Genomic DNA, 23,775 nt, shown 5'->3' with positions numbered 1-23,775 from the left:
GGCCCTCGCTGCCAGCCCAGCTTGGACCAGGCCGGACTGCTGCTCTCCCCCGCTGGATCCCGCCCGGTTTCCCTCCTCACCCAGCCTCCGGGGCCCGCGACTGCTCCCCTATCCCTCCCCTCCCCCTTCCCCGGCTCAGCCCGCCCCCTCCCCTCGCTGCCATTCACCCCGCAGCCTGCCCCTCCCTCTGGGCCTGGCCAATGTCATGGACTGGGCTGGCCACCCTCCCCGCCCCCCACCCCACCCCAGCCCGGGCGCAGCTCTCCGCTCTGCAGCGGAGCATAGGCGACCACCACCGAAAGAGGCCACCATGAGCTGCCTAGGGTGAGTAAGGGATGAGCCCCTTTCTGGGAGAATCAGAAGAGGGGAGTAAAAAATAAAAAAGTTATTTCTAGAGCCGAATTAGCCTCGGAGATGATGCGCTGGCTCTGAGCGCTTCCTGGGGAGCTGATGGACACGCATCCCCCTGCCCCACTCCTCCCCACTAGCGCTGGGCAAGGGGGGTGCAGGCGGCCCAGCTGTCCCCCAGGAAGTTGGCTCGCTCGTCTCCAGGCTGCTAGCAGCTGGGCTCGGCTGGAGGCCCTCTCGGTTGCCCTCCTTTTCCCCACGGCGCTGCCGGCGTCTGTTCCTGTCCCTCTCCCGTGCCAGCCCGCCTGCCCCCTAGGACAGCCACACGCCCGCCTTTCCCAGCTGCTGCTGGTCCCCAAGCCGCCGGCAGCTGCGGCAGTGGGTCGGGCAGGGCGCGGGAGGGGGAACCCCCTTGGGTGCGCTCGATTTAGAGCCTGGGCAGCGGGAGCCCTGGACGCCTGGGGATGCCCGGTCCCCGCAGCCTGGTAAGGCAGCCTCTGCTGTCAGCGCGTGTCGAGAGCGCCAGGAAAACTGGGGAGGCTGCTGGAGGAAGGGGTGGTGCCCAGCTGGGCTCTGCAGGGAGAAGGTTACCCTGGCAGTAGGGTTTCAGCCACCGCCCTTCCCCGACCTCTTCAACCCGTCCCTTCCCAACAACCCCCTTCCCACGGCTGGCCTGTCACCTATGGCCCCACAGTGAGCTGGCCTCCAGGATGATGGCAATCTCTGGGCAGCCCCACCTGGAGAAAGGTCAGAAGGTCAGAAGGTCAGAGGGGCATGGAGGAGCCACAGACGCAGCTGTGATTCCCAGGGTTGGGTGCCAATTAATGGCTAACTCAGCACAGAGCAACCAGGGCAGGCTTCTCGGAGGAGGCAGCAGGAGGTGGCTGTGCTGTGACTTAGTGACTGGTGGAGTCTGGTGGGTCCTGTGGAGCTGAGAGGACAGTCCCCAGGGAGAGTTCAGGGTGAGGGCAGTGCCACCCTGGCCTATGGCATCCAAAAGCTCCCAAATGTGAACTACCCAACAGGGAGTAAAGCGGACCACAGAGAGCCACCACTTGGGCCCTAGGACCTCCAAATCAAGGAGAGACAAGGTTTAATTTTTTAAAGAATTTCTAAGTAGAGATGGGGGTCTGGCTATGTTGCCCAGGCTGACCTGGCCTCAAGAGATCCTCCTACCTCAGCCTCCCAAAGTGCTGAGTTTATAGGCGTGAGCAACCATGCCCTGCCAAGAGGCAAGGTTTAAGTGAGAGGTTGAACAGCCAAAGGGTAGTAGGCAAAAAAATACACATGTGTGTGTCAAAGTTCTGTGAGGAGTTCAGGACCCACCCAAATCAGAGAGGTGTGGCCTCACTAAATTGTGAGGCCAAAATAGAAGGCTTGGGGAGAAGAGGAGGGAGCAGTGACACCATGAAGCTGGGCCATCTAGCACAGTAGCCACTAGCCACACATGGTTATTTAAAGCTAAATGTGGCCAGGCATGGTGGCTTATGCCTGTAATAGCAACACTTTAGGAGGCTGAGGTGGGCGGATCACCTGAGGTCAGGAGTTCAAGACCAGCCTGGCCAACATGGTGAAACCCTGTCTCTACTAAAAATACAAAAATTAGCTGGGTGTGATGGCAGGTGCCAATAATCCCATCTACTCGGGAGGCTGAAGCGGGAGAATCACTTGAAACTGGGAGGCAGAAGTTGCAGTGAGCTGAGATAGAGTTGATGCACTCCAGCCTGGGTGACAGAGCCAGACTTTGTTTCAAAAAAAAAAAAGCTAAAGGAATTAATATTTGATAAAATATAAAGTTCAGCTTCTCAGTCTCACAAGTCATATTCCAAGCACACAACAGAGACATATGGCTAATGGCTACTGTACAGGGCCAGGTGGATGTAGACCTGTCCATCATTGCAGATATTCCCTTGGACAGCATGCTGCTGTAAAGGGTAAGATGGGTCTGTGATCACCACATAAGCAGGAAGTCTCCTATTCTTTCACCGCAGCAGTTACTCCTGCGACTAGGAGGCTAATTTGGGTCTGTCCCCAAAGGGATCCCAGTCTGATGAAGTGAGAAAATGGCTTTCTAATGAGGACAGGCCAGGCAGTTTGGAAAGTGTGATATGGCCAGGAGGGAACAGGAAAACAGAGTCAGCTTTGCAGTCCGCTAGCGTTTCAGGAAATATGGGTGGTGGGGTGGTGGGAACGGGGGGGGGGGGGTGTCAGGCCGGGGGCAGGTCATGGTGGAAGCTGGGATTTGGAATCCGGTCAGACCCCTCACTGGCAGTGCAAACTCAAGCAGGTTCACTGACATCTACGCTTTGTCTGTAAAATGGAGTTGTTAGTTTCTGAGTGTCCCCAGCAGGCTTCTTGGTAGGAAACCATGTAAATGAAGTTGACCAACTGAAAGCAGGAAAGAGATGAGTTGAGAATATAAGGGTGGAGTGTGAGGGACAAGGGTACAATGTCCTGTACATTGCACCCCGTCCCCCTCTTCTGCTTCGGTGCCAAGTGTAACAAATACAATAATACAGAGTTATCAGGGCTGGGCACAGTGGCTCATGTCTGTAATCCCAACATTTTGGGAGGCTGAGGTGAGAGGGTTGCTTAAGGAGAGTTCAAGACCAGTCAGGCCAGCATAGTGAGATCCCATCTCTATAAAAATACAAATTAAAAAATTAGCTGGGTTTGGTGGCTGACGCCCGTAATCCCAGCATTTTGGGAGGCTGAGATGGGAGGGTCACTGGAGCCCAGGAGTTTAAGGCCAGCCTAGACAACATAGCAAGACTCCATCTCTTTAAAAAAAAAAAAAAAAAAAGTTAAAAAATTACCTGGGTGCCTGCCTGTAATCCCAGTGATTTAGGAGGTTGAAGCAGAAGGATTGCTTAAAGCCAGGAGTAGAAGACCAGCCTGAACAACAGAGTGAGACTTCATCTCTAAAAAAAAAATAGCCAGATGGTACAAGCCTGTGGTCCTAGCTACTCAGGAGGCTGAGGTGGGAGGATCACTTGAGCCCAGGAATTGGAGGCTGCAGTGATTTATGATCATGCCACTGCAATCCAGTCTGGGTGATAGAGAGCAAGACCCTGTCTCTAAAACTAAATAGGTAAAGACAGTTATTGGGAGAATTCTATGAGATGTGTAGATAGAAACACCAGGCATAAAATATGTGCTCAATTAATATTGGGTTCTCTTAGGGAAGCTTTCTTTTTCCCAAGAGCAGGTGTCTCAAGTAGGGCACTGCTGACATTTGGGGCCAGAAACTTCTTTGTTATCCGGGGCTGTCCTGTACATTGCCCGATGTTTAGCAACATCCCAGGCCTCTACCCCCTAGATGCCATTAGCACAACCCCCTCTCGGTTGTCATTTTGTGACAAAATGCCAAGTGACTGTCAAATATCCCCTAGGTGAATAAAATCACCACTGATTGAGAAGTATTCTCTGGAGGAATCTTAAGCAGTGCCTTGTGCTGGAACAGACCCTCGAGGGAGGTCCAGCTGTTACCTGGCCCCAGTGTGCCCATCCTGGGTAGCGTGTCTGGATTTGAGCCTGGGCATCTGCTCCCTTGTTTCAACTCCTGTGCCCACAGCACGGTGGACAGTTTTCAGAGCCTTTGGCCATGCCTGGTTCTGGATTCTGGGCCACTGCAGCTGGCACAGTACAACCAGGAATGGCTCCAATCATAACGGGATGGCTGGGGCCCCACAGACATCAGGGAGCTGTGCGGGCTGGGAGGCTTGTCAGCTGCTTCTCTCCCTGGCAGGGCTGAGGACAGGGCTTGGGGAGGGCATGGCATGAGTGAGCACTGGCTCTATTTCCTGGCTGCTTCCAGGGAGAAACACAGCTCTGGGAGGTCACAGCAAGGTGATGGTCTTGCAGGGGCGGCCGGGGGGGTGGGGGCTGCGGTGTGTTGAGGAGCAGTGTATGGACAGTACCAGAGACCAATGATCAGATCCACAGGGTCCTCTCTGTGCTGCCCGCAGGTACCCACTGTCTGCACCATGGTAGTTGTTCCTTTGAGTGGGACAGAGGGAAAGTCTGGGGGCATCCTGCCTCTGCTGTTCCAGCCTGTCTTTGGAGAGGGCCTCATGCTGATGTTCCTGGTCGGGGGTACCTCTGAAGAGCCACTCCCCAGGATGTGCCTTGAACTGGTTACTCAGACTGTATCATTTGTTCCTCAGACCTAACTCTGGGCCTCTCCTGTGGCAATCAGGACTCCTGGAGACATGACAATGCAAGCAGGCACTCTGGGGTCCCCTCCTGCTGCCCTGCAGGGGATTGCAGGCCCAGAGCCCCCAGGGAAGAGTCCAGACCTCCCTTCCTGTCGCCTCCCTATCCACCCCCTTTAATGCTCCTCCCCTCTTCTCTGCTGGCTGGGCAGGACCTGCAGCTCTGGGAGGCCGTCTACTCACCCCCTCCGCACTCACCTGGGGGTTGCCCCAGCCTGGGCACCTTGACCTCGCTGGCACTAACTCCCCAGGCCTCAGGCACTCTACCTCCTCTGTGTTTTGAAATCCGGCTTCTTGTCCCAACCCAACACCCTTTTCTGCGTCCCCTCCTAGCATCACCCCTCTCCTGGTGTGCCAAAACCTTTGGAGTCCTTCCACCTCTTCTTGAACCCTGAAACCCTCCTAAGGCTCCCTCCTGCTCCCAGAGTCGGGTCTCAGCTGCTGACCACGACATTCAAAGCCTCCCTTTCCAGCCTCTTCTCGGCCACAGCGTCCCTTCCCCAACCCCATCCCTACCCCGGGTAGGTAGAGAGGGCTTCTACTAGCTGGCCGACTCCTGCTGAGCCCTGGAGGCCTAACGCAAAGGCCATCCCCTCCGGAAAACCTCGCATGCTCTACCAAAAGCCATCGGGGCTTCTAAACTGCAGGGACTCGCCACTGTGCGGGGGTCCGGGACGCAGTGGCTGGAGAGGACACAGGGGAGGATCCTGGGGAAGGAATAATGGAGAGAGCCAAGGGGAGTGAGCGCGGCGGCCTCAAACTTCCCCCGGTTTCCCCTGCACCCCAGAGTGACCAAAGTGGGGAGGGGGTGAGTAGAGGGCCTGCCTCTACGGGGGAGAGGCGGGGCTCCCGGGAGGGGGCGGGGCCACCAAGAGGGGGCGGGAGCGGGGTTGCGGGCCCGGACCGTTCGGGAGGGGTCGCGCGCGTTCGCGGGGCAGAGGTGCGTGGAGTCGCGGCGCGCTCGCTCATCTCCCGGGCTTGGATACCCGCTTGCCCTTCGGCACCTGCCGCGTCGCGGTCCCCGGCTCCAGATGGGGAAGGACCAGGGCTTCTCTCGGCACTTTCGGTAGCTTCCCCGTCACGTCCGTCCCGCGCCTCCGGGAACCGTGCGCCCTGTGCGCCGTGGATCCGCTTCGGGCTGGTCTGAAGGGGCTGGGCTGGAGCGCGGAGGGGCTTCCCTGCTCTGGGTGGGCAACATCCGAGCCTGGGCGGAGCCCGGGGCCCAAGGAGGTTGGAAATAACCTGGGTGGGTACCGGGGCAGCGAGGTCTAAGCGTTGGGCGCTCAGAACCCGTGCGCAGCCCTAAAGAGTTGGTGTCGGGGCAAAAGGCTGATATTGAAAGACCAGTTTCCTTCCTACACCTGGGCTGGTCGAGGGGACATGACAGAGGGCCGAGACTGAGGTTGGGTGCTCTTGTGAAAATATGGGCATCTCGTCCTGAGTTTGGGGGGCACGACCTCTCCACTGCTGTGCTCCCTATGCTGAACCAGGGCACCTTGCCCCTTGCCACCAGTTCACTGGCTGATCAAGAGAAAGCTGGGTGGGGACCCGGGCACAGTGGCTCACGCCTGTAATCTCAGCACTTTGGGAGGCCGAGGGGGGTGAATCTCCTGAGGTCAGGAGTTTGAGACCAGCCTGACCAACATGGTGAAACCCCATCTCTACTAAAAATACAAAAAACAGCCGTGTATGGTGGTGCATGCCTGTAGCTCCAGATACTCAGGAGGCTGCAGCAGAAGAATCACTTGAACCTGGGAGGCAGAGGTTGCAGTGAGCCAAGATTGTGCCCCTGCACTCCATCCTGGGTGGCAAAGAGTCTGTCTTAAAAAAAAAAAAAGAGAGAGAGAGAGAAAGCTGGGTTGGGACAGGGAATGGATGGGGGTGGGGTGGGTGGGGGTAGTCCCTAGTACGAACTTGGGGTTGGATTAAGACCTGACCCTGGCAGAAAGAACAGAACTGACCCTGAGTGCAAGGTCATTGTGTGGCCCCCAGAGAGGCCTGTGGCCTCAGAGAGGCCTGTTGGCATAGAGTCCCAGGACAATGATTGCTGGACTGCCAGTCAAAGGGATAGTGACTGGCGACAATAGTTGCTGTGGCCCCACTGTTCCTGGCCCTGCTGGGTCAGTCGATTTAGGGCAGACCCAGGGCTGGAGACCCTGGGCCAGACTGAGCTGCATGGAAGGCCCATAGGAGCTAGGTTGGATGTCTGGCTTACCAGGCAGCCTTGACTTCTGTCTCACCCCTAAAAACACCAAGTAAGGAAAGGGCTGCTCAACCTTCTTTCCTCTGTACAGTTGGTGACAGCCTGGTTCCCACCTGGGAGGGCAGGGCTTTTTCTTTTTTTTTTTTTTTCCAAAACTGAGTCTCACTCTGTTGCCCAGGCTGGAGTGCAGTGACTCAATCTCAGCTCACTGAGAGGGGTTTGTCTTCTGGGTTCGGGCAATTCCCATGCTTCAGCCTCCTGAGTAGCTGGGATTACAGGCATATGCCACCATGCCCGGCTAAGTTTTGTATTTTTAGTAGAGACAGAGTTTCACCACGTTGGCCAGGCTGGTCTTAAACTCCTGACTTTAGGTAATCTGCCTGCCTCAGCTTCCCAAAATGCTGGGATTACAGGCTTGAGCCACCTCGCCTGGATGATAGGGTCTTTTCTAACTGCTGCTGGAAGGTAGAGCTGTGATGTCCTCTTGACCCCTGCCCAGGTTGGACCCAGGGGTTGGGTGCATGGAGTGATATCTTCTTCAGAGTCTGTTACTGGAGTCAGAAGTGAGGTGGACAGTCTCAAGTGGGTGTGTCCTTTTTCCTTTGCCTCAACGTGAGGGTTGAGGTCTGGGAGGCAGTGGGGAATGTGGAAGCCAGGCAGATGGAGGGGTCAGGCTCCGGAGACTTTGAGTGACCATCTTAGGGGATGAGGCTAAGTTTCCAGGTTTGCAGAAAGCATTGCAGGTGGGTGGGAATGGGCACCGGGCAAAGGTGAGCAGGATATTCATCCTGGCCTTCTGGTCATCCAGATGATCCAGACCTGGAGCAGAGCTCACTGTGGGGACAGAGCCTCCTCCTTGAGAATCCATGCCCACTTCCTCCCACCAGGCAACTTATTTTGCCCGCCTGGCATAATTACTCCTATCCACAGAGGTGGAGGGAAGTGTGGGGGCCACTGGGACACCTCAGAGGGGTTTGTATTTCAGCTGACTGCAAGGCCACTGATCCCTTCTCCCTTCTCTCCATCATCTTGCCCTTGGCCATGGCATTTGGTACAAGGAACAGGGAAGGGAGCTTTGGGATGCAGCCAGGGAGACCTCACAGGCAACTGGACCTTCAGGGGCTCTTGTTAGAGGTCCTGCCACAGTGCTGAGGCTCTGAAGGCTGGGCTCCAATGCCAACTGTGCCACAGGCCAACTGTGTAACCGAGGAGAGCTACGGGTCCTCTCTGTGCCTCAGAATCCTCTGCCACAGACCAGAGAGTCCATCAGGACGTTAACTGCTGCCATTACTCAGAGATGCGGGTAGGCTGCTGGCAGACTGCCTGTTTACCAAGCCTCTCTGGTGTGCCGAGCCCTGGCCAATCACGGTGGCTCATGATTGAACTACAGACCAAACCCTCAGAAAGCCACCAAGGCTGGGTGTTGTAGCTCACGCCTGTAATCCCAGCACTTTGAGAAGTGGAGGTGGGAGGATCGCTTGAGGCCAGGGGTTTGCTACCAGCCTGGGCAACATAGAGCCTCAGCTCTACAAAAGAAAAAGAAAAAGAAAAAAATGCTGGGTGCGGTGGCCCACCCCTGTAATCCCAGCACTTTGGGAGGCTGAGGTGGGCAGATCACCTGAGGTCAGGAGTTCAAGACCAGCCTGGCCAACATGGTGAAACTCCATCTCTACAAAGATACAAAACTAACCAGGAGTGCTGGTGGCCACCTCTAATCCCAGCTACTCTGGAGGCTGAGGTGGAAGAATCATTTGAACCCAGGAAGCGGAGGTTGCAGTAAGCCGAGATCGTGCCATTGCACTCCAGCCTGAGCAACAGAGCAAGACTCTGTCTCAAGAAAAAAAAAAAAAAAAAAGGCCGGGGGCGGTGGCTCACGCCTGTAATCCCAGCACTTTGGGAGGCTGAGGCAGGTGGATCATGAGGTCAAAAGATCGAGACCATCCTGGTCAACATGGCGAAACCCCGCCTCTATTAAAAATACAAAAAATTAGCTGGGCATGGTGGTACGTGCCTGTAATCCCAGCTACTCGGGTGGCTGAGGCGGGAGAATTGCCTGAACCCAGGAGGCGGAGGTTATGGTGAGCCGAGATCGCGCCATTGCACTCCAGCCTGTGTAACAAGAGCAAAACTCTGTCTCAAAAAAGAAAAAAAAAAAAATAGCCAGGCCTGGTGGCATGTACCTGTAGTCCTAGCTACGAGGGAGGTTGAGGCAGGAGGATCCCTTGAGACCAGGAGTTCCAGGTTACACTGAGTTATGATCAAGCTGTGATCATGCTATGATCGTGCCACTGTACTCTAGCCTGGAAGACAGAGCAAGACCCCGTCTCAAAAGAGGGAAGAAAAAAACAGAGACAGAGAAAGAGAGAGTTGCTAGCCCTGCAGCAGAGACCCACAGGCCTTCCCCCTGCCTCTCACTTCCAAGGTAACTCCTTTGAGAACAGGAGCCACAGTCCCTTCAGCTTTGAACCCCAGTTCCCAGATGGCACAGATAGCAGGGGCTCCCTAAGTACATGTAGAATTAAATTGAAAGGAGACCAGTATTGGGTGTGGAGCCTCGTTAAGCTAAGGAAGCAATGAATCGGAGCAGGCTGGGGCGAGGGCCTGGAGAGAGCTTAAAGGGACTGAAGGTGGCAGAAGCAGGGGTCCTGGCAGATATCTGAGTGGGCAGCTGCAGATGAGGCTGGCCACAGAAGCAAGCAGGAAGACTGAGGTGTGGTGAGGGGCTGCGGGAACTCAGACCAGCTTGAGGGCTCCAGTTTCCTCCAGCAGAGCCACCTAGAGACGAGCTGGGAGACAGTGTGTTGTGGGGGTCCCTGGCTCGCACTTGGCCTGGCGGGTGCAGGGCAGTTGGGGGAGATATCAGGGAAGGAAGACAGGCAGGAGGAGGAACGGGTCCACGGATTGGCTTTGTGGGGCTCGGGCCCTGCAGAGGCCAGAGTCATGAAGGACGGTCTGAATGTGCCATTCCCGAGGTGGAGCGGGGGCGCAAATCCGAGCACCGAGGGGAGACTGGGGTGCCACTGGCTGCTGTTCCCCCAAAACCCTCCGCCACTCCTGGGAAGGGGCTGGAGAGCGGAGGGCGGCACCCACGAGGACGCCCCTTCGGGCCACGGTTTGCCGAGATCCGGGGTCCGGGGACGCGGCCCCACTCTTCCGTCTTCGCCGGCAGGATCTTCATCCCCAAGAAGCACCGGGCGCGCTTCGACGAGGTGGTGTCGCAGGGCCTCCTGGGCAAGCTGTGCCGCGCCCGCCGGGCCCAGGGCGCTCAGCGACTGCGCCGGAGCCGCAGCGAGGAGAGGCCAGAGCGCCTCCTGGTGTCCACGCGCGCCAGCGCCCCGCCGCGCCGCCCCGACGAGCCGCCCCCGCGCAGGGCCTCCTTGCTGGTGGGCGGCCTCGCTGGCCCCGGGGGCGCGCGCAGGTACGCGGGGCTCACAGGCACTGGCCGCGGACCCCTCCCTGTGGGTGGGCTCGGGACCCAGACCCGGGGAGAGTGCGCAGGGGCGGGGCGGGGCGGGGCTGCTGGGGTGCAGAAGGGACCGAGAGGTTAAGGGGAAAAGGACACGGGACGTCTCTCCCCCGCTGCACTCCAGGGCCCCTTCTCCATCATGCTGCTCGCCCCTTCTTTCCCCCCCCCCAGGACTGTCCGAGTCTACAAGGGCAACAAGAGCTTCGGCTTCACACTTCGCGGCCACGGGCCTGTCTGGATCGAGTCTGTCCTGCCTGGTGAGGGGTGGGCTGGTTGCCCTAAGAGTCCCTAAGGCCCAGAATAGGGTAAAGGACCCCGTGATGGCTCTCCAGGGTCACTGTACCCCATGTAGGCTCCTGCTCAGCAACCCCTCCCGTCTACATAAGGTACCATCCTTATGTAGACGGTGTCCCCTGAGTGTCCCAGAGCCAGAGGATCTGAATCCCACTCCTACCTAAGGTGCTTGAGGCCAGAGCCTTCTGCCTGAGCTGGGGTACCCCACCCCTGCCCCTGTAAATTCAGCATCACCCCAACCTGAGGGAGCCAGGTTCTGCATCCAGACCTTTCCTATGTCCACAGGGAGGGTCAGGGCCACTGTCCAGGACCCTGGGACAGCCAGGACTGAGCTGGTGCCTACCTAGACTGTGCCCACGCTGAACTGGGCACTTGCCTGTCAGGCCAGACTCAGAGAGCCAAAAGGGCCTCAGGGCCTCTGCCTGTGACTCTCTGCCTCTGCCTCTAACCCATGCTGAATCTGGACTCCCCTCTCCTACCACCCCGCCTGCCCCTTCTTGTTCCTGAAATCATGCATCTTTTTAATTTTATTTTACTTTACTTATTTTATTTTATTTGTTTTAATTATTTTTTTGAGACTGAGTCTCACTCTGTCTCCAGGCTGGAGTGCAGTGGTACCATCTCGGCTCACTGCAACCTCTGCCTCCCGGATTCAAGCAATTCTCCTGTCTCAGCCTCCGGAGCAGCTGAGACTACAGGCGTGTGCCACCATGCCGGCTAATTTTTTGTATTTTTATTAGAGACAGGGTTTCACCGTGTTAGCCAGGATGGTCGCAATCTCCTGAGCTTGTGATCCACCCACCTCGGCCTCCCAAAGTGCTGGGATTACAGGCATGAGCCACTGTGTCCCTCCTATTTTATTTTAATGAGATAGGGTCTCCCTCTGTCACCCAGGCTAGAGTGCATTGGCACGAACTTGGCTCACTGCAACCTGCACCTCCTAGGCTCAGGTGATCCTCCCATCTCAGCCTCCCAAGTAGCTGGGACCACAGGCTCACGCCACCATGTGTGGCTACTTTTTTGTATTTCTGGTAGAGAAAGGGTTTTGCCATATTGCCCAGGCTGGTCTCGAACTTCTTAGCTCAAGTAATCCTCCTGCCTTGGCCTCCCAAAGTGCTAGGAGTACAGGCATGAGCCATCACACCCAGCCTATATTTTATTTATTTTATTTTATTTATTTTGAGGTGGAGTTTCACTCTCATTGCTCAGGCTGGAGTGCGGTGGTGCAATCTCGGCTCACGTAAGCCTCCGCCTCCCAGGTTCAAGCAATTCTACTGCCTCAGCCTTCTGAGTGGCTGGGATTACAGGCACCTACCACCACACCTGGCTAATTTTTTTGTATTTTTAGTAGAGATGGGGTTTCTCCATGTTGGCCAGGCTGGTCTCGAACTCTTGGCCTCAGGTGATCCACCTGTCTTGGCCTCCTAAAGTGCTGGGATTACAGGCATGAGCCACCACACTCAGCCTATTTTATTTTAAGAGATGGGGTCTCCCTCTGTTTTCCAGGCAGGATTGCAGTGGCATGATCATAGCCCACTGCAGCCTCAAACTCCTGGGCTCAAGGGATCCTCCTGCCTCAGCCTCCTAAATGTCGGAATTGCAGGTGTGAGCCACCAGGCCCAACCGTGGCATCTTGAAGAAGGCAGCCTCTCCAGTGCAAGAATCCCTTTCTTCCTGCCACTCCAGTGGGGCAGAAGTGTGTGTGTGCTCATATTCATTGTGGAAGGTGTTTGTAGGGCAGAAGTGTCTCCTAGAGCAGAATTGAACTCTGTAACCACCTGCTCAGAACTGGGTTACCTGTTCTGTCCTGCATCAGTCCCCTCCCAGCACCTAAGTGTAATGCTCCTGGTTACACATACCTTTGGTGGCCATGCCATTGCATTCTTTCCACATTCTGCATGTCACTGTCTCCAGTGGATGGATCCGTGAGCTGGGCATCATCTGATCCTATAGTCCCAGGACTGATCCCATGCCTTTCCCATCATAGGAAGCTAAATGGATGTTTAGATGGAAGCTTTACAGCTGGGGAAAGTGAGGCCTGTAGTCCCTGCCCCAGAAGAGCACTGACGTGTCAGGCCAACAGGCTTCGGACTGTTCCGAGACTTGATCCTGATAACTGGCATGTTTGGATCCTTTCCCAATTTGAGCATCACTAAATTTTTTGACACCATATGGTAAGCAAAAAGCCTAAAGCTGCTCTCTAGAGAGCTTCCTCTAAAAACAATTAATCTCAGCCAGGCGTGGTAATCCCAGCACTTTGGGAGGCTGGGGGGGGGGGTGGAACACCTGAGGTCAGGAGTTCGAGACCAGCCTGGCCAATATGGTGAACCCCTGTCTCTACTAAAAATACAAAAATTAGCCAGGCATGGGGCTGGCACCTGTAGTCCCAGCTACTCAGGAAGCTGAGGCAAGAGAATTGCTTGAACCCGGGAGGTGGAGCTTGGAGTGAGCCAAGTTTGCACCACTGCTCTCCAGCCTGGGTGACAGAGCAAGACTTCGTCTCAGAAAAAAAAAGAATGATTAATCTCTCCTCTGTGGATGTGGCTGTTCCAACCATGCCACCACCACCATCCTCATCCCAGTCTCTCCCACATGTGTAGCCAGAGATACTTGGCCTAGGGGCTTGCTAAAATCCAGGTGTGGCTGGGTGCACTGGCTCACACTTGTAATCCCAGCCTTTTGGGAAGCTGAGTCAGGAAGATCACTTGAACCCAGGAGTTTGAGACCAGCCTGGTCAACATAGCGAAGGACATGCCTGTAGTCCCAGCTACTCAGGAGGCTGGGGTGGGAGGATTGCTTGAGCCCAGGAGTTCAGCACTGCAGTGAGCTATGATTGTGCCACTGCACTCCAATCTGGGTGACAGAGGAAGACCCTGTCTCAAAAAAAGAAAAAAAAATTCCGGGTCTGCTGTTCTCAACCCGACTCTCAAGTTAGTGATCCCATGTCTTACCTGTCATAGGAAGTCAAATGGATGCTTAGATGCAAGGTTTTACAGATGGGGAAACTGAGACATGGAGAGGCTCTGGTAAATTAAGGACCAGAAACTAGGATCTCCTGACTCCTGGCCCAGTGATCTTTGATCCCCTGCGACAGCCTCTCTAGTCATGCAGCTATTCAAGGCAGGCCAGATTGGATTCGCTGCCACCATCACTCTCTCCTTTTCAGTCCAGGGAAAGGACTTCCCCATCTCACCTCTCCCAGGAAGTCTTCCCTGATTGTTCTCCCTCTTCTCTGGACAGTTTCCATCTCCCCCAGAGTGAAATTCTCACAATCTGAGAGTATATTTTATTTAGGCATTGATCATTTTCCCTACTTCTTTCAGAATTAAGTTTAGAATGATGACTAATAAAAGAGGCAGAAAGAGGCCAGGTGTGGTGGCTCATGCTTGTAATCCCAGCACTTTGGGTGACTGAGACAGGAGGATCATTTGAGGCCAGGAGTTTTAGACCAGCCTGAACAATATGGTGAAACTTCGTCTCTACAAAAAATACAAAACTTAGATGGCCGGGCACAATAGCTCACACCTGTCATCCCAGCACTTTGGGAGGCCAAGGCGGGCGGATAACTTGAGCTCAGGAGTTAGAGGCCAGCCTGGGCAACATGGTGAAACCCCATCTCTACTAAAAACAAACACACAAATTAGCCAGGCATGGTGGCAGGCACCTGTAGTTCCACCTACTCAGGAGGCTGAGGGGAAGAATAGCTTGAACCCAGGAGGCAGAAGTTGCAGTGAGCTGAGATCATGCACTTGCACTCCAGCCTGGGTGATAGAGCGAGACTCCATCTCAAAAAAAAAAAAAAAAATAGCCCAGAGTGGTGGTACATGCCTAGGTCCCAGCTACTCAGAGTCTCAGGTGGTAGGATTGCTTGAGCCCAAGAGGTCGAGGCTTCAGTGAACTGTGATTACACCACTGCACTGCAGCAAGACCTTGTCTCAAACAACACAAAACAAAACAAAAAACAGAAAGTAATTCTCCTGAAACAAAAAGGAATCCCTGATGGGACCTTTCTATGCAGAGCTAAGCACAGTATATGGAGCAGGGACTAGAGATGTACTGATGCTGCCTAAGTACTGCCCTCTGGACCTTGCTCTTCTCCAGCACTGGGGGTTCATGCTGTGCCCCGACTAGGGGGTCACTCCCTTGGTCCTTGGATCCTTAAAGCAGCTGCGATTGGAGATGTGCAGAGTCTATTGCACGGATCTATCGACCTTATTTGACTCTCCTCTGCCACCCATGCCTATGGATCTCTGTTTTTTAGGTTTTTTTTTTTTTTTTTTGTAGAGACAGAGGTCTCGCTTTGTTGCCCAAGCTGGTCTCGAACTCCTGGGCTCAAGCAATCCTCATGCCTTGGCCTCTCAAAGTGCTGGGATTACAGGTGTTAGCCACCATGCCTGGCCAGCTGTGGGTCTCTGAGTTTCCATTTCTTGCCTGTAAAACAGGACAGCATCCTGCTCTCGAAGTGGTACCCTGCCCAGCTGACCGGCACAACCTCTCTTCTTGCTTCCAGGGAGCCCAGCTGACAATGCTGCCCTCAAGTCAGGTGACCGGATCCTCTTCCTCAACGGACTGGACATGAGGTCAGTGGCTACTGGGGACACTAGAGGTTGATGATGAGCTGCCCCACCCCCTGCAAGACTCCTGCCTTCTTGGGGCACCCAGGCCATGGTCCCGATCTCCTCTCACCAGTTGGTCCCCAGGATCTGTCCCTCTTCCAGTGGGAACTCTTGAATCTAACCCTCCCCCTCGCCAGCCGCCAACTCTAGCCAGGACCTCAGTTCATCCTTCCAACCAGAAAATACCCCAGCTCCATGCTGGGGACACAGAGAGGCACAGAGGTGGTCTTGCTGTGTGGCCCCTGTGGGCAGGACAGGGAGGTCTGGCTGGTGGCCGTGGACCAGGCTCACCCCAGTCAGGCCTTCCTGGGCCCTCTCTGCTTGGCAGGAACTGCTCCCATGACAAGGTGGTGTCCATGCTGCAGGGCAGTGGTGCCATGCCCACGCTGGTGGTGGAGGAAGGGCTCGTCCCGTTTGCCAGTGGTGAGAACTCCATGGACACTTGGCTTTCTTGGTCCACAGCAACCCTGCCCCGGCTGCTATGTGTGAGATTCACAGTGCAGAGGACTCAGCTATTCTCCTAAACCTGCAGCTTGCCTTCCCAGGACTGCCCCCTAAGTGGTACTATAAAATCCCAGTGAGGCTGGGCACGGTGGTTCATGCCTGGAATCCTAGCACTTTGGAGGCCGAGGTGGGAGGATCACTTGAGGCCAGGAGTTTGAGACCAGCCTGGGCAACATGGCACAACTCTGGCTCTACTAAAAACACAAAAATTAGCTGGGCATGATCACACATGCCTGTAGTCCCAGCTACTCGGGAAGCTGAGGCAAGACAATCGCTTGAACCCAGGAGGCGGAGGTTGCCATGAACCAAGATTGCGCCACTGCACTCCAGCCTGGGTGACAGGCTGAGACTCTGTCTTAAAAATAAAAAAAGGGCCAGGCGCGGTGGCTCATGCCTGTAATCCCAGCACTTTGGAAGGCAGAGGCAGGCGGATCACAAGGTCAGGAGATCTAGACCATCCTGGCCAACATGGTGAAACCCTGTCTCTACTAAAAATACAAAATTAGCCTGGCATGGTGGTGCACACCTGTAGTTCCAGCTACTCGGGAGGCTGAGGCAGGAGAATCACTTGAACTCAGGAGGCAGGAGAATCACTTGAACTCAGGAGGCAGAGATTGTAGTGAGCCGAGATCATGCCACTGCACTCCCTCCTGGGCAACAGAGTGAGACTTCATCTCAGAAAAAGACAAAAACAAAAATGAAAACAAAAACCCTAGAGCACAGCTTCAGGGACCCTTCCCAGGGGTGACTCCCTCTATCCCTGGCCCCAGTGTCGGGCAGCAGGCATGTCTTCCTATGCATGGCACTGGACAGCCACACCCCAGCTCAGGAGGTCTGCTGACCTCAAAAGCCAGGGAAACGGCACCTGGCCTGGGGACTCTGGGTCACTCTTGCCTCTCCTGCCTGTGGTCCCAGCAGACTCTGATTCTCTGGACTCGCCCAACCCGTCGTCAGCGCTTACCTCCCTGCAGTGGGTGGCGGAGATCCTGCCATCCAGCATCCGGGTCCAAGGGAGGACCTTCAGCCAGCAACTGGAGCACCTGCTCACGCCTCCTGAGCGCTACGGGGTCTGCCGGGCCCTCGAGAGCTTCTTCCAGCACAGGTGGCTGGGCCAGAGCTGGGGTGGGGACCTGCCCTGGGTCGGCCCTAAGTCCTGCCTAGACTCACATCCTAATCTCCCTGCCTGAGCCCCCTCAGTCCCAATCTCCTGGGGGATGCTCAGGAAGGTAGCAGCTGGTATCAGGGGCCCCAGGGTGGTGGGCAATTGAGCTGCCCTGGAACAAATTCTGACTCTGACACCTCCGATAGCCACATGACCTTGTGCAAGTCACAGCCTTCTCTGTGAAGTGAGGCAGACGGAGACTACCTGCCGCATTCTTTTTTTTTTTTTTTTAGGCGGAGTCTCTCTCTGTTGCCCAGGTGGGAGTGCAGTGATGTGATTTTGGCTCACTGCAACCTCTGCCTCCTGGGTTCAAGCGATTCTCCTGCCTCAGCCTTCCAAGTAGCTGGGATTACAACCATGCACCACCACACCCAGCTAATTTTTGTCTTTTTAGTAGAGACAGGGTTTCACCATGTTGGTCAGGCTGGCCTCGAACTCCTGACCTCATGATCCACCCACCTTGGCCTCCCAAATACCTGCAGCATTCTTGATGGGACCCACCTGTGGGCACTTGTTATGGTCCAGGCCCTTGGGTATAATGTTGGTGTCTTTCTTTTTGGACCTCAACTACAGCCAGGTGCGTTTATCTCACTCCTTGGTCCATGAGGTCATTTCCATGGTCTCTGAAAAGCCTGCCCCTTATCTGTACCTTTTTGTTTTCTTTCAAGGGCTTTGCTTTTTGGTTTTTGTTTTGTTTCATTTTGTTTTTGGGACAGTTTCGCTCTTGTTGCCCTGGCTGGAGGGCAATGGCTTGATCTCAGCTCCCTGCAACCTCCGCCTCCCAGGTTCAAGCGATTCTCCTGCCGCAGACTCCCAACTAGCTTGGATTACAGGCCTATGCACCACCATGCCCGGCTAATTTTGTGTTTTTAGTAGAGACAGGTTTTCTCCACGCTGGTCAGGCTGGTCTCGAACGCCCGACCTCAGGTAATCCACCCACCTCCGCTTCCCAAAATGCTGGGATTACAGGCATGAGCCATCGCATGCCCAGCCTGGTTTGGTTTTGTTTTTCAAAAAGGATGGTGGAGGGGGTCTCACTATGTCACCCAGGCTGGTATCGAGGGCTCAAGTGATCCTCCCAAAGTGCTAGAATTACATACATGAGCCATTGTACCTGGCTTTAAAGAGTCTTAAGATGTAATTCACCTTCTATACAGTTCAACCCATTTAATTATACAATTCAGTGGTGTTTAGTATATTCACAAATACGTGCAAACATCACATGGTCCATTTTAAAACCTCATCATATCAAAAAGAAACCCAGACCAAACATCTATAATCCCATCACTTTGGGAGGCTAAGGCAGAAAACTTGCTTGAGCCCAGGAGTTCAAAACCAGCCTGGGCAACAGAGCAAGAAGCTGTATCTACAAAAAGAAAAAATCAGCTGGGCATGGCGGCTCGTACCTATAGTTCCAGTTCCTTTGATGTGGGCGGGTCGCTTGAGCCCAGGGTTTCAAGGCTGCAGTGAGCCTTGATTGTGCCACTGCACTCCAGCCTGGGTGACAGTGTGAGGCCCTGTCTCAAAAAAAAAAAAAAAAAAAAATCAGGCTGGTCGTGGTGGGTCACTCCTGTAATCCTAGCACTTTAGGAGACCAAGGCAGGTGGATTGTCTGAGCTCAGGAGTTCAAGACCAGCCTGGGCAACACAGTGAAACCCTGTCTCTACTGAAATACAAAAAAATTAGCCAGGCATGGCGGCGTGTGCCTGTAGTCACAGCTGTTTGGGAGGCTGAAGCAGGAGAATTGCTTGAACCCAGAAGGCAGAGGTTTCAGTGAGCCAAGATCATGCCACTGCACTCCAGCCTGGGTGACAGAACAAGACTTCATCTTCTCCCCCCTCATTGTGCTATATAGAGTATTTTGTGTCTGACTTATTCACCAATTAATGTGTTTAGCCCTGTCCACATTGCTTTGTGTATATGTCATACATTGATTATAACTGCAGTCAAAGTCCTGTGGATCACAGTGGTGTCCAACTTTTTATTTTTGTTAGTTTCTTAGCCATAGAAGTGACATCCTGTTATTTTAATTTGGTTTTCTTCTATTACTAATTATTTTAAGTATCTTTTAATATGCTGATGAACTTTTTCTGGGATTTTCTCTAAAAATTACCTGTTCATATCCTTTGTCCATTTTTGTTTTCTTGGAATTTTTGTTCTTGTTGACTGGTATGAAGTTCCTTGTATGTTTTATTTTATTTTATTTTATTTTCTGAGACAGGGTCTCACTCTGTCGCCCAGGCTGGAGTGCAGTGGCACAAATACAGCTCACTGCAACCTGAAACTCCCAGGCTCAAGTGATCCTCCTACCTCTGCCTCCCAGGTAGCTGGGACTACCATGCCCCCCTAATTTTATTTTTTATTTTTATTTTTTTAGTAGAGACAGGGTTTTGCCATGTTTTCCAGGCTGGTCTTAAACTGGGCTCAAGTGATGTGCCCACCTTAGCCTCCCAAAGTGCTGGGATTACAGGTGTGAGCCACTGCCCCCGACCCTTTGTACATTTTATTTATTATTTATTTCATCTATTTATTTATTTTGAGACAGAGTCTTGCTCTGTTGCCTAGACTGGAGTGCAGTGGCATGATCTTGGCTCACTGCAACCTCTGCCTCCCAGGTTCAAGCGTTTCTCCTGCCTCAGCCTCCTGAGTAGCTTGGATTACAGGCACCCACCACCACGCCCGACTAATTTTTGTACTTTTAGTAGAGACGGGGTTTCACCTTGTTGGCCAAGCTGGTCTCAAACTCCTGACTTCAGGTGATCAACCCACCTCAGCCTCCCAAATTGCTGGGATGACAGGCGTGAGCCATGACGCCTGGCCATCCTTCTACATTTTAAACACTGATTTCTCCTTGATTTTGAATGTTGTAAATTTCTCTCCCATGTTACTTCTGTTATTAAGTCTGTTGTGTCTAATATTAATGTGTCTAAGTTGGGCTTCCTTGATTTTGCATAGTCAAACTGGCCACATTTTTGGTTTTAGAGTTTTGGCTTTTGAAATTTTAAGAAGTCCTTCCCTGCTTCTAGGTCAAAAGATATTATCCTACTTTATTTTTATTTATTTATTTATTTTTATTAATTATTATTATTTTGAGACGGAGTCTTGATCTGTTGCCCAGGCTGGAGTGCAGTGGCTCAGTCTCAGCTCACTGCAATCTCCACCTCCCAGGTTCAAGTGATTCTCCTGCCTCAGCCTCCCCAGTAGCTGGGATTACAGGCACATACCACCACACCCAGCTAAATTTTATATTTTTATTAGAGAGGGGGTTTCACCATTTTGGCCAGGCTGGTTTCGAACTCCTGAGCTCATGATCTACCCGCCTTGGCCTCCCAAAGTGCTGGGATTACAGGCATGAGGTCATGTCTGACCTATTTTTATTTTTATTTTATTTATTTTTTGAGACAGAGTCTTGCTCTGTGGCCCAGGCTGGATGACAGTAATGCAGTCTCGGCTCACTGCAACTTTTGCCTCCCAGGCTCAGGAGATTCTTTTGCCTCAGCCTCCTGAGTAGCTGGGATTACAGGTGCGCACCACCATGCCCACTAAATTTTTGTATTTTTTGTAGAAACAGGGTTCACCATGTTGGCCAAGCTGATCTCAAACTCCTGATCTCAGGTGATCCACCTGCCTCAGCCTCCCAAAGGGCTGAGATTACAGGCATGAGCCACCGTGCCTGGCCTGCTCTATGTGTTTTTTGTTTTTTTGAGACAGAGCCTTACTCTGTCACCCAGGCTGGGGTGCAGTCTTGGCTCACTGCAACCTCCACCTCCTGAGTTCAAGCAGTTCTCCTACCTCAGCCTTCTGAGTAGCTGGGACTACAGGTGTGTGCCACCATGCCTGGCTAATTTTTGTATTTTTAGTAGAGTCGGGGTTTCACTACATTGGCCATGCTGGTCTCAAACTCCCGACTTGAGGTGATCCACTGCCTAAGCCTCCCAATGTGCTGGGATTACAGGCATGAGCCACCAGCCTGGCCTGCTCTATATGTTTTAATCTTCACAACAGCTCTATGAGGTAGATGCTATTTTTATCCCCATTTTACAGATCAGGAAACTGAGGCACAGAGAAGGTAAGTCACTTGAGAAAGGTCACTTAGCTGGTAAGTGGCAGAGCCAAGATTGGAGTCTGGCTACCCTGTCCCTGGAGCCTGCCTTCCTGCTTACTTTTTTTTTTTTTTTTTTTTTTTGAGACAGAGTCTCACTCTGTTACCCAGACTGGGGTGCAGTGGCATGATCTCAGCTCACTGCAACCTCCACCTCCCAGGCTCAAGCGATTCTCCTGCCTCAACCTCCCAAGTGGCTGGGATTACAGGTGCATGCCACCATGCCCAGCTAATTTTTATATTTTTAATAGAGATGGGATTTCACCATGTTGGCCAGGCTGGTCTCTAACTCCTGACCTCAAACGATTCACCTACCTCAGCCTCCCAAAGTGCTGGGATTACAGGCATGCACCACCAGGCCCGGCCCCCACTTCTCTGTCTTTCAAGGGCAGGGACAGGGCATGAGACCAGAGGCTGTGGCCTGGAAGTGCCATCTTGTCCACCCCCACTCTGTCATCATGGTGATCCCCTGAGTATTGCGCCTTGCACCCTCACCCAGGAACATCGACACGCTCATCGTTGATGTCTACCCTGTGCTGGACACCCCTTCCAAGCAGGTCCTGTGGCAGTTCATCTACCAGCTGCTGACCTATGAGGAGCAGGAGCTCTGTCAGGAGAAAATTGCATGCTTCCTGGGCTACACTGCCATGACGGGTAAGCATCTTCTCCCCTGCCCCTTCCCTGCCTGCAGCTGCTGACTATCCAACCAACCAGGTGAACAGCCTGGGTGAGAAAGCCAGACTCTGTCTCAACCAAAAAGGAAGGGAGGGAGAGTGGGAGAGAGGGAGGGAGATAAGGGAGAGCCGCTGCAGAGTTGCTGGCCCACAGTTTACTAGGATTTTAGCAAGAAGCTCGGGCTCCATGCTGGATGGCACATGTCTTACATATCTGCCTAGACTCAAAAAAGTTGTATTTTGGCTGGGAGCAGTGGCTCACGTGTGTAATCTCAGCACTTTGGAAGGCCGAGGCAGGTGGATCACCTGAAGTCAGGAGTTAGAGACCAGCTTGGCCAACATGCTGAAACCCATTCTCTACTAAAAATACAAAATGTTAGCCAGGTGTAGTGGCAGACACCTGTAATCCCAGCTACTCGAGAGGCTGAGGCAGGAGAATTGCTTGAACCTGGGAGGTGGAGGTTGCTGTGAGCTGACATGGTGCCATTGCACTCCAGCCTGGGCAACAATTATGAAACTCCGTCTCAAAAGAAAAACAAAACTATTTCACCCATAATCCTCTCTGGGCAGCAGTGACTTCGCATGGGGTGAGCACAAGGCATTGAGACTCTGGAAACTCTTGTCATGAGATCTCTGCTGGGCCCCCGAGCTCAGGCCAGCTGCATTCTGGTGCTGCTCCCGGCACCTGGTTTCTTGCCCCAGGGCTTCCTTTCCAGAGCTGTTCTGGTGGCAAGCAGGGCAGGCCCCATAGCCTGGGGTCCACATATTGCTTCGGATGACATCTGCCCTCCTGTCCCTGTTTTGGAGGTCCCTTGTCTGGCTGAGAGGACAAGAGGGCCCCATGTTCCCTGCGTGTCCCACAGCAGAGCCAGAGCCTGAGCTGGACCTGGAGTCGGAGCCCACGCCCGAGCCCCAGCCCCGGAGCTCCCTTCGAGCCTCCTCCATGTGCCGCCGCAGCCTCCGGTCGCAGGGCGTGGAGGCTGGCCTCAGCTGCGGTAAGGCTGGTGTCGGGGTTGGGGGTACTGAGTGGAGCTCAGTTTTTCTACCTGCAAAATGGGCTTGGTGGCAGAGGAATTCCAGGGAATGGGGATAAGCAGGGCTCAGGAGTCGCCCTCCTGGGTCTGCCAAGCCTGTTGGTTCTGGGCCGGAGCCTGAGCCTTAGAGCTCAGAAATGGTAATGACATTGTTCTCTGGTAGGTCCCAGCGAGTGTCCTGAGATGCCTCTTTCCCTGATCCCAGGCGAGCGCCAGGCGGGCGATGGCACGTCCCTCCCTGAGACCCCCAACCCCAAGATGGTGAGACCTTCTCTCTGCCCTCCAGGTGGGGTCAGTAGGGGACAGGGAATGGACAGTCCATAGGACTGGGCCCAGGAGACCCAGGCCAAGGCTCCTCTGTGGCTGCTTCAGGCTGGGGCAGATCTCTGCCTCCCACACTACCCAGGCCTGGCTGCTGAGGCCAAAAGTTAGGGCCGTGAGGGGAAGTAGGGTGGGCTGGACTCACCCCCACTTCCCTCCAGATGTCAGCCGTCTATGCAGAGCTTGAGTCTCGACTGAACAGCAGCTTCAAAGGGAAGATGGGGACCATGTCCAAATCCCGGGCTTCCCCTCCAGGACCCAGCTCAGCAGTCGCCGCAGGTAGGGCTCCAGGCTCTGTCATCTTGACTGTCCGGGTATTACCCTGAACCCCAGGCTCAGCCCTGGAGCTGCTTCTCTGCTCCATCAGAGTCAGGGTCATCCCAGTCCCTCCCATGGCCCTGTGATCATCACCTCACCTGCCGATCAACAAAGTAGCCTGGGCACACCTGTAATCCTAGCACTTTGGGAGGCCAAGGCAGGAGGATTGATTGAGCCCAGGAGTTTGAGACCAGCCTGGCAACATAGTTTTGTATTTTTCTCTACCAAAAAAATACAAAATTGGCTGGGCATGATTGCATATACCTGTAGTCCCAGTTCCTCAAGAAGCTGAGGTGGGAGGATCACTTGAGCCCAGGAGTTCAAGACTGCAGTGAGCTGTGATCAAGCCACTGCACTCTAGCCTAAGCAACAGAGCAAGACTCTGTCTCAAAAAAGACAAAAACAAAAGAAAGAAAGAAAAAGAAAAAGAAAGAAAGCAGATGTCTGTTTCTGAAGAAGTCCCGAGTTAGCATGTGGTTATCGGATAAATTGTCAAGTGCATGCATTGTTCTGTGAATG

General features: G+C 53.8%; 1 protein-coding gene across 18 annotated transcripts in view; it reads left to right on the top strand.

The window, feature by feature from the left end:
* The first annotated feature begins 273 nt into the window (after positions 1 to 273).
* Positions 274 to 23,775, top strand: part of GRID2IP (Grid2 interacting protein) — a 40,284-nt gene continuing 16,782 nt past the window's right edge. For 3 of the 18 annotated variants that reach the window (XR_013530171.1, XM_054248672.2, XM_054248666.2), the window contains exons 1-10: positions 274 to 324; positions 9,935 to 10,183; positions 10,403 to 10,488; positions 15,036 to 15,105; positions 15,470 to 15,564; positions 16,561 to 16,747; positions 21,409 to 21,563; positions 22,447 to 22,578; positions 22,781 to 22,878; positions 23,100 to 23,217. Coding sequence is in view for 17 of the 18 variants with exons in the window: in XM_054248672.2 (XP_054104647.2) it covers positions 311 to 324; positions 9,935 to 10,183; positions 10,403 to 10,488; positions 15,036 to 15,105; positions 15,470 to 15,564; positions 16,561 to 16,747; positions 21,409 to 21,563; positions 22,447 to 22,578; positions 22,781 to 22,878; positions 23,100 to 23,217 (1,204 nt within the window). In the remaining variant the exon portion in view is untranslated. Of the gene's footprint in view, positions 325 to 5,471; positions 5,629 to 9,934; positions 10,184 to 10,402; positions 10,489 to 15,035; positions 15,106 to 15,469; positions 15,565 to 16,560; positions 16,748 to 21,408; positions 21,564 to 22,446; positions 22,579 to 22,780; positions 22,879 to 23,099; positions 23,218 to 23,775 lie in introns of those variants that run through there. The other 15 variants (XM_035283016.3, XM_078357706.1, XM_035283006.3 and 12 more) reach the window with 8 other exon arrangements.

The sequence above is a fragment of the Callithrix jacchus genome, chromosome 2 (genome assembly GCF_049354715.1).
Source record: "Callithrix jacchus isolate 240 chromosome 2, calJac240_pri, whole genome shotgun sequence".
In the NCBI taxonomy this organism is placed as follows: domain Eukaryota; kingdom Metazoa; phylum Chordata; class Mammalia; order Primates; family Cebidae; genus Callithrix; species Callithrix jacchus.
Note: the sequence above shows the minus strand (reverse complement) of the source record. Positions and strands in the feature narration are given on the sequence as shown.